The sequence below is a fragment of the Rhinopithecus bieti genome, unplaced genomic scaffold, assembly GCF_001698545.2.
Source record: "Rhinopithecus bieti isolate Rb0 unplaced genomic scaffold, ASM169854v2 scaffold_14455, whole genome shotgun sequence".
Taxonomy (NCBI): Eukaryota; Metazoa; Chordata; class Mammalia; order Primates; family Cercopithecidae; genus Rhinopithecus; species Rhinopithecus bieti.
The window spans coordinates 519,262-536,286 of NW_016807905.1; the positions used below are offsets into that span (position 1 = coordinate 519,262).

Consider the following 17,025-nt stretch of genomic DNA (forward strand, 5'->3'; position numbering starts at 1 on the left):
GTGTTAGCCAGGATGGTCTCGATCTCCTGACCTCGTGATCCGCCCGTCTCGGCCTCCCAAAGTGCTGGGATTACAGGCTTGAGCCACCGTGCCCGGCCCCCAATTTTGTATTTTTAGTGGAGACGGAGGTTTCTCCATGTTGGTCAGGCTGGTCTTGAACTCCCGACTTCAGGTGATCTGCCCACCTAGGCCTCCCAAAGTGCTGGGATTATAGGCATGAATCACTGTGCCCAGCCTAAATTTTTTTTTTTTTTTGTAGTGTTGGGGTCTCACTTTGTTGCCTAGGCTGATCTTGAACTCCTGGGCTCAAGCGATCCTCCTGCCTAGGCCTCCGACCTTGCTGGGATTACAGGCATAAGCCACTGTCCCTGGCATTTTTTTTTTTTTTTGATATGAATATAACGTGCCTAGCTTTTCTTTGTGTTGTGATTTTTATCTTTTCAATACATAATGTACAAGGACTTATTTTCTGGTTATGATAGAAATAATTTATTTGAAAGTCTGTCCATGTTGAAACAACTAAAAATGCTGTGCCTTTATCTGTGGGTAGAAGAACTAAGCTCCCTTAAAGAAATCTAGAGAGCAGAAGAGAACAGGAAATGAGAGACCACAAACTAAAGGGAGAAATGAACTTTTCTATAAGGCTTGCAGGCTTGCTCTAGCAGTCGTAGTGATTAAAAATAGTAGCAATGGCCTAGAGCAGTGGCTCACGCTTGTAATCCCCACACTTTGGGAGGCTGAGGCGGGTGGATTGTCTGAGGTCGGGAGTTCAAGACCAGCCTGACCAGTGTGGTGAAACCCCATCTCTACTAAAAATATAAAAATTAGCCAGGCGTGGTGGCATGCACCTGTAATCCCAAGGAATCCGAGGCAGGAGAATCGCTTGAACCCAGGAGGTGGAGGTTGCAGTGGCCCGAGATCATGCCAATGCACTCCAGCCTGGGCAACAGAATAAGACTCCATCTCAAAAAAAAAAAAAAAAAAAAAAAAAAAAAAAAAAAAAAAAAAAAAAAAGAATGGCAAAAGATACAGAAAACTGAGCCTCAAACCATACTACATATATATTGGAAGTTCAAATAAGAGGTAGAGTTAGGATGTATTCATAGGTGTCTGGCTCTACTTGTGGGCAAAAATAATTAGGTCCCTACCTCATATCATATACAAATAATCAAATAATTATGTTGATTAAACCTGAATGGACTAATTCAAATAAATGTTTCTTAGGTGAGTTACGTGTTTCCTGATTATCAAAGTTACATGGGCTTGCCGGGCGTGGTGGCTCATCCCTGTAATCCCAGAACTTTGGGAGGCTGAAGCGGGCGGATCACCTGAGATCGGGAATTCAAGACCAGCCTGACCAACATGGAGAAACCCCGTCTCTCCTAAAAACACAAAATTAACCGGGTGTGGTGGCTCATTCCTGTAATCTCAGCTACTATGGAGGCTGAGGCAGGAGAATCGCTTGAACCCGGGAGGTGGAAGTTGCAGTGAGTCGAGATTGCACCATTGCACTCCAGCCTGGGAAACAAGAGCGAAACTGTCTCCAAAAAAAAAAGTTACATGGGCTTAAGGTAGTTACCCCAAACCTTCCTTCTGAGTATGAATTTTTAGAGTTAGAGAAGAAATGCTGGAAGTAAATGGCTTAAACATTAATAATTGATATTGTATCATGCAGGTTTCTTGTTTTCACTTTACATAACTTTGTCTAACAATAAGTACTGCACTCTTTGCCCCCTATTGTGGAAGTAGGTAATTTAGTTAACCAGTCCTCTTGACTGTGATTTGATTGTAGTGTTTGCTGTGACAAACAGGACTGCAGCGACCCCCTTGCACAGAGGCCTTCGCGAGAGCTTTGAACTGGGTGGTTTCTGAGCAGTAGAATCCTGTGTAGCAGGATATAGACGTTAGGCATTTTAGATGACACAGTCAAGATTACTATCCCAAAGACTGAACCAGCATCCCTGCTGTGTAGGTGTTTAGGCTTAAGATGACTAAATACTGTGTAGATACGTAGACTCGAGATTTAAGACGTTCTTAGTTGAAGCCACAGGTGCAGCCCACTGTGAGGGAGGGGCCAAGGTTGAGGGGGTCTCTTTCCAGAACATTGACCTCCTTTGTCCTCTTGGGAGGGGACAGAGGGCCCTAGGCTCTGATTTTGCCAAGGGGTAGGTGGCCACAGGAATTGGGCATGGCAGTGCCTAGGATTCTGCTCCTATACTGCCCCTCATTCTCTGAATTACCATTGACCATTGCCTGGGGCTGCCACACCCTTCAAGGGGTTCTCAAAGTGGATATAGGGGAAGGGGCTGGGTGCTTGTGTTTTTTGTATAAGGGCAAGAAGTTTAGACTCTAAAGTTACTGTCATATCTTTTCAGATCTTTATGGTCCCAGGTTTTTTTTTTCCTGTTACTTATCTAAAATGTAATGACACGATTTTATTCCAATGCACTGACAAGCATCTGAGTGTATTTTGGTGTCATGAACAGCCTGCAGATAGCCACTTGTCTGGTTTTTCCCTGTTTGGACACATACTTTTTTTTTTTTTTTTTTGAGACGGAGCCTGTACTGTTGCCCAGGCTGGAGAGCAGTGACTCACTGCGATCTCCGCTTCCCGGGTTCAAGCGATTCTCCTGCCTCAGCCTCCCGAGTAGCTGGGACTATAGGTGTGTGCCACGGCGCCTGGTTAATTTTTTTTGTATGGACACACTCTTCTGATAATTCTGCTTACTCTGCCAAGGGCCCAGCTTCTACTGTAGGATGACAGTGGTACATGTACTCATGACCTAGAGGCATTGAGCAGTTCCCCAAACGCATTCCGAATTGTGGAGGGTGATGGGGTGGATACTTCTTGATTGGCCTTGTGGAGTGGTGCTGGGGTGGGCAGCAAGATGGCACCTGAGAATAAGTGACTTCAGGTGTCATCTATGTAGGTGTCCTTGATACCAACTTCCCAGTGAATCAGGTGGGTTCCTTTATTTCACAGATTATAGAACTGGGGTTTGAGAAAAATATTGGTTTTTTTTTTAAGAACAGGGCCTAGAGTGCATGGTGTGACGATAGCTTACTGCACCCTCAACCTCCGAGGCTTAGGTGATCATTCCCCATCACCTTCTGAGGAGCTGGGACTACAGGCGAGTAGCTAGGACTACAGGGGCATGCCAACACATTCAGCTAATTTAAAAAAAATATTTTAATAGAGAAGAGGTCTTGCTGTGTTGCCCAGGCTGGCGTTCGACTCCTGAGGCCAAGCTCAAGCCTCGACCTTCTAAAGTGGTGGGATTATAGGCATGAGCCACTGCACCCAGCAGCGCTGTTTTTTTACTGCTTTCCTGTAAATCTGATGTTTTCTGGAATTTAGGGTAAGTTCCTTATCAGACAAAAGCACAGTACTGGGACCTTGTGTTCTGTCACGTGTTCTGCTGCCACTGGTGTGGACAGCCTGTGTCTGGCCCCCTTTCCTTTGGATGTGCTGTCCCTGCTGCCTGGATCCTTCCCGCTCTCTACTTCACCTAGGTGTGGTGTCCCTCCCTGGGCTTAACTTTTACAGCTTACTTACTGCATTGTTTTATGGAGTCTCGCTGTGTCACCCAGGCTGGAGTGCAGTGGCATGATCTCCGCTCACTGCAAGCTCCGCCTCCCGGGTTCATGCCATTCTCCTGCCTCAGCCTCCCGAGTAGCTGGGACTACAGGTGTGTGCCACCACGCCCAGCTAATTTTTTGTATTTTTAGTAGAGATGGGGTTTCACTGTGTTAGCGGGGATGGTCTCAATCTCATGACCCCGTGATCCGCCCGCCTTGGACTCCCAAAGTGCTGGGATTACGGGCCTAAGCCACCGCACCTGGCCTTTTTTTTCCTTTTTTAGATTCAAGGAGTACATGTGCTTGTTTGTTGCATGGGTATATTACTTACTGGTGGGGATTGGGCTTCTGGTATATCCATTACCCAAATAGTGAACGTTGTACCTGATAGGCGGTTTTTCAACCCTTGCTCCTTCCCATCCTCCCGTCTTTTTGGGGTCTCCCATGTCTTGTCTTTTCTTTTTTGTTTTCTTTGCTTTTTTCTTTTCTTTTTTGAAATGGAGTCTCCCCCTTGTTGCCCAGGCTGGAGTATAGTGGCACGATCTCAACCTCACTGCAACCTGCTCACTGCAATCTCCGCCTCCCGGGTTCAAGTGAGTCTCCTGCCCAGCCTCCTGAGTAGCTGGGATTACACGCGCCTGCCACCATGCCCAGCTAATTTTTTTTTTTTTTTTTTTGTATTTTTAGTAGAGACGGGATTTCACCACGTTGGTCAGGCTGGTCTTGAACTCCTGGCCTCAAGTGATCTGCCCGCCTCGGCCTCCCAAAGTGCTGGGATTACAGGCCATTCTCCTGCCTCAGCCTCTCCAAGTAGCTGGGACTACAGGTGCCCGCCATCATGCCTGGCTAATTTTTTGTATTTTTAGTAGAGACAGGGTTTCACCGTGGTCTCGGTCTCCTGACCTTGTGATCTGCCTGCTTTGGCCTCCCAAAGTGCTGGGATTACATGAGCCACTGCGCCCGGCCTAATTTTTTTATTTATTTTTATTTTTTTATTTTATTTTTTTTGAGATCCCAATTGATGCCTCCTATGCTACTAGTCACTCCGCAGAGCTGGAGTGAAGTGGCAGATCTCAGCTATGCGAGAGCGCAATACCACCCTCCCCCCGGGTTCACCCCAAAATAATGCCATTCTCGCTACTCCAGCCAGTCCCGAAGACGGAGTGGGACTACAGGCACCCGCCCACCTCGCCTGGACAGGTTTTCATTGTGTATTTTTTAGTAGAGACGGGGTTTCCCGGTGTCTAGCGCGGGATGGCGTCCACGAGTTGACTCCTGATCTTGTGGCATTGAGCAACGCGCCGTTCGGCCTCCCCCAAAGTGCTGAGATTATAGGCTTGGCCACGCGCCCGGCAATTTTTTTTAGTGTATTTTAGTAGAGATGGGGTTCACCATGTTGGCCAGGCTGGTCTTGAACTCTCCTACATCAGGTGATCCAACCCGCCTCAGCCTCCCAAAGCGCTACAGGATTCCACACCTGGCCCTAGATTTCTCTAACATAGGCTGTGGAGGTGGAATTTTTATTTATTTATTTTCTTTAAATTGATACTCTCCACTGAATGAAGGATTTTAGTTTTTAATTTTTTTACTGCACCCCGGGGGTTGGGGCAGATACCAAAGTGACCCCCCTTCCTGCATCGTGAGGTTTAATTAATGCAATTAACATTTACGAAGTGCTGTGAAACAGCTCTGCTGCTGGTGTCAGCCTGGAGGAAATGAGTGACATCAGTTCTCAGCATTATTGCTGGGTTGGGGCGAGTCCCTGAGCCTCCTCTTGAGTCTAATTGGGGGTGCCACCTACCCCTCAGTCTGCCACATTGCATTTGAGTACATCTGACCTGGTTCAGTCGGGGCACAGGCACCCTGCTGCACTAATGAGGAAGGCCCCTGGGGGAGAACCTTGTGGGTGGGCCCACCCAGTGCTGCTGCCCACCCCGAATCACACGCTGGACCCCAGCCTCTGGGAAAGGGTCAAAGTTCACCTCTCATCACAAGGTTAGGCAGTCACCTTCTGTGAAAGGAAACTCTCAGTTGGTGTATCATGTCCCAGCCACGAAGCTCCCTTCATCCCTGGAATGGGTGATGCATTGTTCATAACTTCTGTAATTCTTGTCTGTCTCGGTTATGGCAGTTCCAGGCACGTGCCTTGGACTGCCTGGGCATGAGATTTGGCACTGCCACTTCTCTGTGTGACTTAACTCATCTGAGCCTGTTGAAGGCAGGGGGATAATAAGACCTGCCCCAGGATGGGGTGGGGGTTAAAAGAGGTGGCAGACAGGCTGGGTGGTAATCCCAGAGTAAGGCGGGTGGATCACCTGAGGTCAGGAGTTTGAGACCAGCCTGGCCAACATGGCGAAACCCCCTCTCTACTGAAAATACAAAAATTAGCCAGGCATGGTGTGGTGCAAGCCTGTAATCCCAGCTACTCAGGAGGCTGAGGCAGGAGAATTGCTTGAACCGGGCAGGTGGAGGTTGCAGTGAGCTGAGATCACCCCACTGCACTCCAGCCCAGGTGACCTAGTGAGACTTGATCTTAAAAAAGAAAAAAAATAAAAATCCATGGTGGTAGAGACAGTGTTCAGCCTACAGTAAGTAGGGCCCTGGGAACTGTTAGCTACTTGATATTACAGTGGCAGAGTGGGATGGCGCAGTTCTAAATCCAGCACGTCCACCACTCTGGATAGGTCATGTTAGATAAAGCAGTTGGCTTGTGATCGGGGCCATGTTGTCTGGAAATGCCAGCCTTGAATCATGAAGTCAGTGAGATACACAGAAAGAGGTGAGGGAGATTCGTATCCACCAGTACACACCTGATGCTAATTTAATTTCTCTTGTCCTGATTCTAAGAACATGTAGTTAAATTTGTATGCTATTTACCTTCCCTATATATTGATCAAGGAGGTAGAATGTCAGTCTTTGTCTCGGGTTTCTCCATCTGCAAAACAGGAATAACAGTACTCACCACATTTAAAGATTAAATGAGTTAAGATGGGTAAAGCCAAAACAGTGCCTGACAAATAGTAAGCACTGAAAAAAAGATGACCTTATATATATTAGGGGGGATTTTTATGTATTTATATATGTGGGAGGAAAGGCCTGGGAGAGAAGCTTTTATTCCTGGATTTTGAGCTGTGGGTGTTGAGGTCTGAGAAAGGAAGCAGGAGGTGTAGGGAGTCGGGAGGGCTTCCAGGCTGAGAGAACACAGCAGCACATGCCTCAGGGCTAGATTGTCTTGGCCTGCATGTAGACTAAAGCGGGGTGGGGGAGGAACTGAGCTGGGCATTTTCTTTTTTTTTTTTTTTGAGACGGAGTCTCTGTCACCCAGGCTGGAGGGCTGGAGTGCAGTGGCCGGATCTCAGCTCAGTGCAAGCTCTGCCTCCCGGGTTTACGCCATTCTCCTGCCTCAGCCTCCCGAGTAGCTGGGACTACAGGGGCCCGCCACCTCACCTGGCTAGTTTTTTGTATTTTTTAGTAGAGACGGGGTTTCACCGTGTTAGCCAGGGTGGTCTCGATCTCCTGAGCTCGTGATCCATCCGTCTCGGCCTCCCAAAGTGCTGGGATTACAGGTTTGAGCCACTGTGCCCGGCTGAGCTGGGCATCTTTTAGTCACGGGTGCAGGTTCTGAAGCTGGTGTATGCTGTCTACACAGCTGTGGCTATAAGGCAATGAGGGTAGTTAATTTCACTACAAATGTAGGGTCATGATAAAAACAGAAGGAATTTTAAATGAAATCCCATTGAATTATGCAACGGGAAGAAAGTGTATTTAAGTGCTCAGCTTGCTCCTGGAGAGCACCCAGGTAGCTGGTGCCATTTATTGTGGGTTTTCTTCCTGGACTCTCTCTCCAGTACCCACAGGTCTTGTTCTAGGGGCTTGAGACTTTTCCTGAATGTTGAGATATGGGTTTTAGAAGGCGTGCTGCCCACACGTCGGGTAGGCTGGTGGCTAGTTGGCACTGCTGAGGCCCTGGGGGAAGTCCCAGGGTGGTTAATCATTGTCAACCTGGGTCTGTCTAGGAGGTGAGACTCCTGTCTGGCTTCTTGTTGACCCAGTTAGGGGCTGTCTGAGGACTGGGGTTCAATGTTGCCTGTGAAACCCAGCACACATTAGAACCCTGGGTCCTGGGTGAAGGCAAAGGAGGTCACATCCTTTAGTCCAGGCCTCTGGTCTGCCACCAGCTCCTGGCCACAAACAAACCCTGTGTGTCTTCCCCCCAGAGCACTTTGGGGTGGTGGACCCTCCTGGAGACACCAGGTACACCAGGTAGCCCCACCTCCTACTCTATGCCAGGCCCACTAGGTTACTTAGTTCGCTGGTTTGGCCTGAGGTGAAACGCTTGAAAGTAGTGATTATTCTGAACGGACACTCCAGCAACTTCCCTGGGATTCAGGTCGCTTTATCTCGTAGGACCTGGCCATAGGTCAGCCAGCCTGTTCTTCCGGGTCAGGGCTTGGGAGAAAAAGGCCTGAGAAGCAGCTGACTGGTCTGACTCAGGCATGTCCCCTGTCCTTGGGGGTTGGGGAAAATTCCTTAACATGTGCTGGCACACATCCTGGATCATGTGAGACATAGAAAGCCTACGTGCTGTGTTTCAGCACACATGTTTATAATCTGAACAATGCTGCTTTAATATGCATATTAATCACCCAGGCATGACTTGTGTGTGTTAAAATGTCTTGTGAAAATCCTGCTTCAGGCTGGGCGCAGTGGCTCATGCCTGTAATCCCAGCACTTTGGGAGGCTGAGGTGGGCAGATCACGAGGACAAGAGATCGAGACCATCCTGGCCAACACGGTGAAACCCTGTCTCTACTAAAATACAAAATTAGCTGGGCGTGGTGGCGCATGCCTGTAATCCCAGCTACTCAGGAGGCTGAGGCAGGAGATTCGCTTGAACTCTCAACAGAGGTTGCAGTGAGCTGAGATTGCACCACTGCACTCCAGCCTGGCGACAGAGGAAGACTTCTCAAAAAAAAAAGAAAATCCTGCTTCAGGACATCTAGCTTAGTGCCTGAGATTTCTCCAGCCAGCTCCCAGTTCCAACAGTTATTCCGACCAGCTCTCAGGTGATGGTACTGTGTAGCCTGTGTGACTCCTGGGCCACATGGGGAGTAGCAGCAGAGGTCCAGTTGCCCCATGCAATGGGCAGGTGCACCCACCACAAATTGCACCTCTGCCGCCACTGGGCACATCAGACTGGGCTCCATGGCGCCCCCTGGTGGGCAGTGCCAGTGGCACCAGTGCAGCTCGGAGCCAGCAATACAAGGTGTGGCTTCTAGAAGGTACCCTGGTTTGAGATGCCGAGGTGGGAGGATCCCTTGAGGCCAGGACTTTGAGGCCAGCCTGGGCAATGTAGCCAGGCTCTGTTTCTACAGAAAATTAGCCGCACATGGTGGCACACACCTGTGGGCCCAGCCGGAGGATCACTGAAGCCCTGGGAGTTCTAGCCTGCAGGGAGCCGTGATCACGCCACTGCACTCCAGCCTGGGTGACTGAGTGAGACCCTGTCTCTAAGATAGATGGATGGATGGATGGATGGATAGAAGATAAACTGCGAGGCTAGCACGGGTTGTCTGGCAGGGGCTGGTATGTCTCCACGATGGAGCCCAGAGGCTGGGAGACCTGGTGCATATGGGCAGCAGCTTTCTGGGGAAACTTTTCCCAGGCCCGCTTCCAGGACACAAGGGTGTGGTGTGAGTGACCTGGAGCTGTTTGTGGCTCAGGGATGGGGGCCTGAAGGTCTCATATTGTCCCTAGGCTTTTGTAATATTTTTGCCAACCAAAGGTGGAACAAACAGCAAAGGCAAGTGACTTGGAAAACTCGGTTTCAGATGGCATTTGTGCACTGGAGTTTTTTGCTTGTTCTCTTTCTCATCCTGGCTCCACCTCTTAGATGGGCTATATGACCTCGGAGAATAACCTAGTCTGTGTGTCAGTTTTCTTTTTCTAGAAGGTGAGCTCCCCAGTCTCCCTAGGGGGAGATACATACAGGTTCTTGCATCCAACAAAATCTGTGTGCCCACAATGTTGCAGGCAATGGGCCAGCCCAGAGGTCACACAGCCTGCCAACCCATCAGTGTGGCCCTGGCCCTGTGTGTTAGCTGATTTACCTGACCAGGAGGGGCAGCAGTGGGGAGGCCAAGTCCCAGAGGTGAGGGTGAGGCTACAACGGATCTGGGGAGTCCCCCTCCAGTTAACTCCCCCCAGGCTTTCTGCCTGTGCCTCCTTCATCCTTCCCTCCTTGGGAACTTGGGACTCTGAGCCCCAGCTGGTGAGGGAGTAGGGGAGTGAGCGACAGGCCAGCAGACCAATGGGCCCTGGAGGATGGGGTGAGGCGGGGCTTGTGCTGCCATGGAGAGGAGAGAAGCGGTTCTGTGGGGGAGGAGGGGGTGGGTGGGAAGAGGACCTGGAGATTGAGGGGAAGGGAGAGAGCAAACAAAGGGGTCAGGAGGGAAAATAATGCACTGGCTTCCTGAGCCCCTGCAGAGGCTGAGCAGGGAGAGGGGGCCAGGGCCAGAGGGGACAGAGGCTGGCGGCAGACAGGCCGGGGCAGGCAGGTCCTAAATGGCATTGTTTGAAGGGGCTGGCTAATTGCACAGAGCAGTCTGAGCCTGAGACCCCAGCCCTGGCCCCCGCCTCTGTCCTGGGTGCTGGCGTCTGAGCCTTCGGGACAGCCTGTCCACATGGAACCAAGTCCTGAGCCTCCGAGCTTGGTGAGGGGGAGGCTATGGGGGGCAGCCTGGGTGGGGTGCTTGGACAAGAGCATCACCCCGAGAATGCATCCTGGGGCCTTGGCCTGGGAACATAGAGCCCATGGCGGGGCATCTGGGGGAACACTGCCCCTCTCGTGTCCCTGCTTCCCTTCCACCCCACCCGTTCTGGCTTCTCCCACAGGAAAGCATGAAGGGAGACACCAGGCATCTCAATGGAGAGGAGGACGCCGGCGGGAGGGAAGACTCGATCCTCGTCAATGGGGCCTGCAGCGACCAGTCCTCCGACTCGCCCCCGATCCTGGAGGCCATCCGCACCCCGGAGATCAGAGGTGGCTGGGCAGTGGGGACTGGGGTGGTGTCAGGCGCTGACACATTGAGCGGTCACTGCAGACCACTGGAGGCTTTGGGGAGAGTCTCTGACAACCTTCACCACAATTCCCTGGGAGGGAAGAGAGCTCCAGCAAGGAGGGATGCAGGGCTGAGCCCTTCACGCCTGCCCGCAGCCCTTGGCCTCCCCTTTGAGACTCTCGTCTCAACTGGGACTCTGAGCATGACACAAGGTTGATGGTTCCCTGTTCTCTGCCAGTCATGACAGCAGTGGTCTCGGCATGGGCCCTCAGAGAGCTCTTCTGCAGTGGGACCCTCTCCCCACTAAGAGCTGGGCTGGGGTTGGGAGGGGGAGGTCTGGAGTGTGCTTCCTTTCCACCCTGCCCTGAGCAGCTCCAGCCAGCTCACTTGGGATCCCGCCCCAGCTGGGTTGGAAAGCCCTGCATTGTCCTGTCAGCTGTGCCATCCCATGGAACTTCCTGCGAGCGTGAAAGGGTTCTATTTCTGCATTGTTCCCCACAATAGCCACACTCTACATGGGAGCACTTGAGAAGCGGCTGACACGGCAGGCAGTGAATTGTTCCTGGAAATGTAGTTAGTGGTCCCTGGATGGGCAGCGCCCTGCTGGAAGGAATCGGAGGGCTCTCCCCTTCTTGGTAACTTCAGTGTTGTTTTGGGTCCTGTCACATGCCTGGCCCAGGGCTCTGTTGTCTTATGAATAAAATCAGTGGAGAAGATGAACGACACCGAGGGACTGAGAGCAAACCCCTGTGGCTGACAATAGTGTAGGGGAGATCCCAGGCCACGCCACGGAGAGCAGCCCGTATCAGCAAGGCCGTTCCCTGGGCTGGTGCCTGCCCCCTCAAAACAGACTCCTGGCTGTTTCCTCTACAGGCCGAAGATCAAGCTCACGACTCTCCAAGAGGGAGGTGTCCAGTCTGCTAAGCTACACGCAGGTATGGTCTCCGCTCTCCTGTTTTCAGGGCTCAGGGACGTTTTCTTTGGCTTTCATCACGTGGGCAACCTGAGGCCTATAAAAACTGGCATCTGCAAATGTATGGAGGGTTGTCGAGCTAGATGCTTTCTGCATATATTTGGCATTATTTTTTCAATCTGGACTATCAGTTACATTGAGAAATCTCTAATATGGTAGTCCCCTCTTACCTGTCCTTTTGCTTTCCACGATTTCAGTTGCTTGCAGTCAACTGCCGTCTGAAAGTATTAAATGGAAAATATTAAACGGTAAATCCCAGAAATAAGCAATTTATACATTTTAAATTGAGTGCCATTCTAGTAGCATGATGGAATCTCGCACTGTCCTGCTCTGTCCTGCCCAGGATCAGTCTTGTCTTTGTCCAACATCATGATGCTTAGGTGCTGCCTGCCCGTTAGTCACTAGTAGCCATCTCCGTGATCAGATCAGTTGCAGTATCACAGTGCTTGTGTTCAAGTAATGCTTGTTTTACTTAATAACGGCCCCAGGCCGGCGCGGTGGCTCAAGCCTGTAATCCCAGCACTTTGGGAGGCTGAGACGGGCGGATCACGAGGTCAGGAGATCAAGACCATCCTGGCTAACCCTGTGAAACCCCGTCTCTACTAAAAAAAATACAAAACTAGCCGGCGAGGTGGCGGGCGCCTGTAGTCCCAGCTACTCGGGAGGCTGAGGCAGGAGAATGGCGTAAACCCGGGAGGCGGAGCTTGCAGTGAGCTGAGATCCGGCCACTGCACTCCAGTCCGGGCGACAGAGCGAGACTCCGCCTCAAAAAAAAAAAATAACGGCCCCAAACTGCAGGAGTGATGATGCTGGCAATTCAGTTATGCCAAAGAGAAGCCATGAAGTGTTTCCTTTAAGTGAAAAAGTGAAAGTTCTCAATAAGGAAAGACGTCATATGCTGAAGTTGTTAGATTGTGGTAAGAACAAATCTTCCAGCCGTGAAAGAAGGAAAAAGAAATTTATGCTAGTTTTACTGTTGCACCTCAAACTGCAAAAGTTAGAGCCATGTTGTGTGATAAGTGTGTAGTTAAGATGGGAAAGACATTAAGTTTGTAGGTGGAAGACATGAACAGAAATGTGTTCTGATTGACAGCAGTGCTTTGTGCCAGGAAGCATTGAGCTGATAGATAGCAAGGCATCTCCTGACACCACACCATTTACTTCAAGTAAGGGATGGTTACATAGATTCAAGAATAGGTTTCTACTGAAAACTATAAAAATGACTGGAGAGGCTGCATTTGCCAATGAAAAAGCTGCCGCTACATTTTCAGAAGAGTTGAAGTTGATTGAGAAAGGAAACCATCCAAAACTGCAGTGAAACCAGACTCCTCCAGAAGATGATGTCTGATAGAACCTACATTCATAAAAGTGCAAAGGAGGAAGACACCAGGTCATAAACCGTGGAAGGACAGATGAACCCTGAATAGAGTACAAGAAGACATTTTGAGAGAGAAACCACATTCATATGGCTTTTATTAACAGTATATTGTAATTGCTCTATTTTATTATTAGTTGTTAATCTGTGCCTAATTTATAAATTAAACTTTATCCTAGGTATGTAGATATAGACAAAAACACAGCACATATAGGGTTCCATGTTCCACGGTGTCAGGCAGCCATGGGGGGTCTTGAATGTATCCCCCTGGATAAGGGGAGACTACTATATAGCAAACTGTCTTTTTATTCCTGGAATGAGTCCAATTTGGTCATGGTGCATTTTGAAGTTGATTTTATTCGTGTATTCATGAATGAAATGGGTATAGATTTTTTTTTTTATTCATTTATTTTTGTTGTACTCCAGTCTGTTGCCCAGGCTGGAGTGCGGTGGCATGATCTCTGCTCACTGCAACCTCCCACCTCCCAGGCTCAAGCGATTCCCCTGCCTCAGGCTCCTGAGTAGCTGGGACTACAGGCAGTGTACCACCATACCCAGCCAATTTTTTTCTTTTTCTTTTCTTTTCTTTTTTTTTTTGAGACGGAGTCTCGCTCTGTGTCCCAGGCTGGAGTGCAGTGGCCGGATCTCAGCTCACTGCAAGCTCCGCCTCCCAGGTTTACGCCATTCTCCTGACTCAGCCTCCCGAGTAGCTGGGACTACAGGCGCCCGCCGCCTCGCCCGGCTAGTTTTTTGTATTTTTTTAAGTAGAGACGGGGTTTCACTGTGTTAGCCAGGATGGTCTCGATCTCCTGACCTCGTGATCCGCCCGTCTCGGCCTCCCAAAGTGCTGGGATTACAGGCTTGAGCCACCGCGCCCGGCCTTTTTTCTATTTTTAGTAGAGACGGGGTTTCAGTCATGTTGACCAGGCTGGTCTCAAACTCCTGGCCTCAAGTGATCCACCTGTCCCTACCTCCCAAAGTGCTGGGATTACAAGCATGAGCCACCACACTCGGCCGATTTTATTTCTTTAAATCTATCTGTAGTTTTGATGTCAGGATTATGTGGGCTCTAGGAATTTTTTTACAAGCTGGAAAAAACTTGTCTAAGCTTATTTTAATGAATTTCAAACAATTATATCTTTTAAGACTTGCTACATTATCAAGCTTTCTACTTCATTTACTTTTCCAAGATTGGATCTTTCCCATCATGTTTTGTGTTCCTTCCTTTACTGACACCTTCTGTTTCCTAATTATTCATAGTAGAGTTTGTCGGTTGGGTTGGTTTTGCTCAGAGCCAGTGTCAGTCAAAAAAGTCCTGAGCAGTGAAAACTCACCCTCAGCTTCCATTCTCGGTGGTGGCCAACCTACTGAGGGGACTGAAAAGGTGAGGAATCCAAGCCCTGGGAGGAATTAGGGCAGCTGCAGGATCACAGGCTCAGCACTGCTGTTTTGTTTCTGATAGCTAGTTACCAGTAACAGTAGGGAAATCTCTTGCCCACACATTTCTTTTTGTTTGTTTGTTTTGTTTTGTTTTGAGACAGAGTCTCACTGGAGTGCAATGTCATGATCTTGGCTCACTGCAACCTCCACTTCCCAGGTTTAAGCTATTCTCCTGCCTCAGCCTCCTGAGTATGAGTAGTATGAGTAGCTGGAATTATAGGCACACGCCACCATGCCCTGCTAATTTTTGTATCTTTAGTGGAGACAGGGTTTCGCTATATTGGCCAGGCTGGTCTTGAACTCCTGACCTCAAGTGATCCACCCGTCTCGGCCTCCCAAAGTGCTGGGATTACACGCCCGGTCTAATTTTTGTGTTCTTAGTAGAGATGGGATTTCACCATCTTGGCCAGACTGGTCTCAAACTTCTGACCTCAGGTGACCTCAGTCTGCCCCAGCCTCCCAAAGTGTTGGGATTATAGGTATGAGCCACCACACTTGGCATATTATTTGATTCTTGATGTAACCCTGTTGTGCTATGAGGGAAGTACTGTTATTCCAATTTTAAAATGAGAGACATGGACTCAAAGCCACATAGTTGGTGAGTGAAGGCAAGTACTTAGCACTCCAGCCAGACCTAGCTGCTCACTGCTTCAGCGTTTGTGTTTGGCTTATGTTGGGTTTTGGTGTGAGGTGTGAGACCTGCACGAGGAAGCCTTAATGGCATGGTGCAGGTTTCATGGCATTGCTTCCGGGGCATCTCTCATGGTTGGCCTGTGTCTGCACCCATATGCAGTGTGTTGTGATAAGTGACCCGGTCTCCCTGTGAGACACAGGCGGTCAGTCTTGCAGTTGCCTTGTTTCTTAGACTTGCTGATACCCTGGGGCCTTCTTCATGTTCATCGTGTTTCCTTATACAGGACTTGACAGGCGATGGCGACGGGGAAGATGGGGATGGCTCTGACACCCCAGTGATGCCAAAGCTCTTCCGGGAAACCAGGACTCGGTCAGAAAGCCCAGCTGTAAGTAGTCACACCCTGAGCCAAAGCTCTTGTAGCCACCAGTTGACATAGCATAACAAAAGTGTCTTCCATCTCCTTAAGGGAGCTTTTAAGAGAGAAAGTGACAAACAAATGTTTTGAAACTAGAAAATATAGCCGGGCATGGTGGCTCACGCCTGTAATCCCAGCACTTTGGGAGGCCAAGGCAGGCGGATCACAAGGTCAGAAGATCAAGACCATCCTGGCTCTACTAAAAATGTAAAAAATCAGCTCAGCATGGTGGCGGGCGTCTGTATAGTCCCAGGAACCTGGGAGGCGGAGCTTGCAGTGAGCTGAGGAAAAAAGAAAAAAAAGAAACTAGAAAATATAAGCAAGGCTCTGGGACTGTTGTTGGAAAGTTTTCTTTTTTCTTTTTCTTTTTTTTAAGACAGAGTCTTGCTCTGTTGCCCAGGCTAGAGTGCGATGGCGTGATCTTAGCTCACTGCAACCTCTGCCTCCTGGGTTCAAGCGATTCTCCTGCCTCAGTCTCCCAAGTAGCTGGGATGACAGGCACCTACCACCATGCCTGGCTGATTTTTCTATTTTTAGTAGAGATGAAGTTTCACCATGTTGGCCAGGCTGGTCTCGAACTCTTGACCTCAGGTGATCCACCCACCTTGGCCTCCCAAAGTGCTGAGATTTCGAGCATGAGCCACTGTGCCCAGCCAGAAGGTTTTCTGTATGTGCCATTTCTTTCAGGTGGTTTTTAAGTTCTTTCTTGTGACACTCTTGGAGGTACCCAAGAGTGATAAGAGTTTGTAGGGTGGACAGCTCAGCTGCTAATGACCTGGGGAGTCCACCACTTTTGTGGGTGGATTTTGTGGCTCAAAGTTTTGAGGTCTGGCAATGGGAAGGCAGTTATTGCGTATGGTCACCTAACCCTTTAGAGACCAGACTGACAGTTACTATCCCAGGTGTGGGTTACAGTCTTCCTTCCCAGGATACGGGCTGTATCATCCCCTTTGTGGAGATGAGAGAAGATTCCAGCAACTAACTCGAGGTTAAACATCAACTTTTCTTTGCAGAATTTGAATGCAGTTTCTGCAACAACCAAGTTCATGCCATTTTTGACAATGAACATAGCGCCTAAGGAATTCTCTTCCATCTTGATGATCTGGTGCCTTCCTGAACCCAGTAATTGGCTTTATGCTTCTTTGACATAAAAGTTTTAGAGTGAACATGAATTTTTCTTTCTTTCTGTTTTTTTCTTTTTTTTCTTTTTTTGAGCTGCAGTCTCACTCTATCACCCAGGCTGGAGTGCAGTGATATGATATTGGCTCACTGCAGCCTCCGCCTCCCTGGTCCAAGTGATTCTCCTGCCTCAGCCTCCTGAGTAACTGTGACTACAGGCACTCACAACCATGCCTGGCTAATTTTTGTATTTTTAGTAGAGATGGGGTTTCACCATTTTATCCAGGATGATCTCCAATTTCTGACCTCAAGTGATCTGCCCACCTCGGCCTCCCAAAGTGCTGGGATTACAGGCATGAGCCACTGCGCTTGGCTAGATTTTTATTTTTTATTTATTTATTTTATTTATTTATTTATTTATTTTTGAGAC

General features: G+C 49.2%; 1 protein-coding gene across 3 annotated transcripts in view; it reads left to right on the plus strand.

The window, feature by feature from the left end:
- The window catches only part of DNMT3B (DNA methyltransferase 3 beta), a 52,887-nt gene that overhangs the window by 14,305 nt on the left and 21,557 nt on the right, over positions 1-17,025 (plus strand). For all 3 annotated transcript variants that reach the window (XM_017884129.1, XM_017884127.1, XM_017884128.1), the window contains exons 2-4: positions 10,473-10,620; positions 11,513-11,574; positions 15,345-15,446. In XM_017884129.1, the coding sequence (XP_017739618.1) occupies positions 10,479-10,620; positions 11,513-11,574; positions 15,345-15,446 (306 nt within the window). In that variant the 5' untranslated portion in view covers positions 10,473-10,478. The remainder of the gene's footprint in view (positions 1-10,472; positions 10,621-11,512; positions 11,575-15,344; positions 15,447-17,025) is intronic.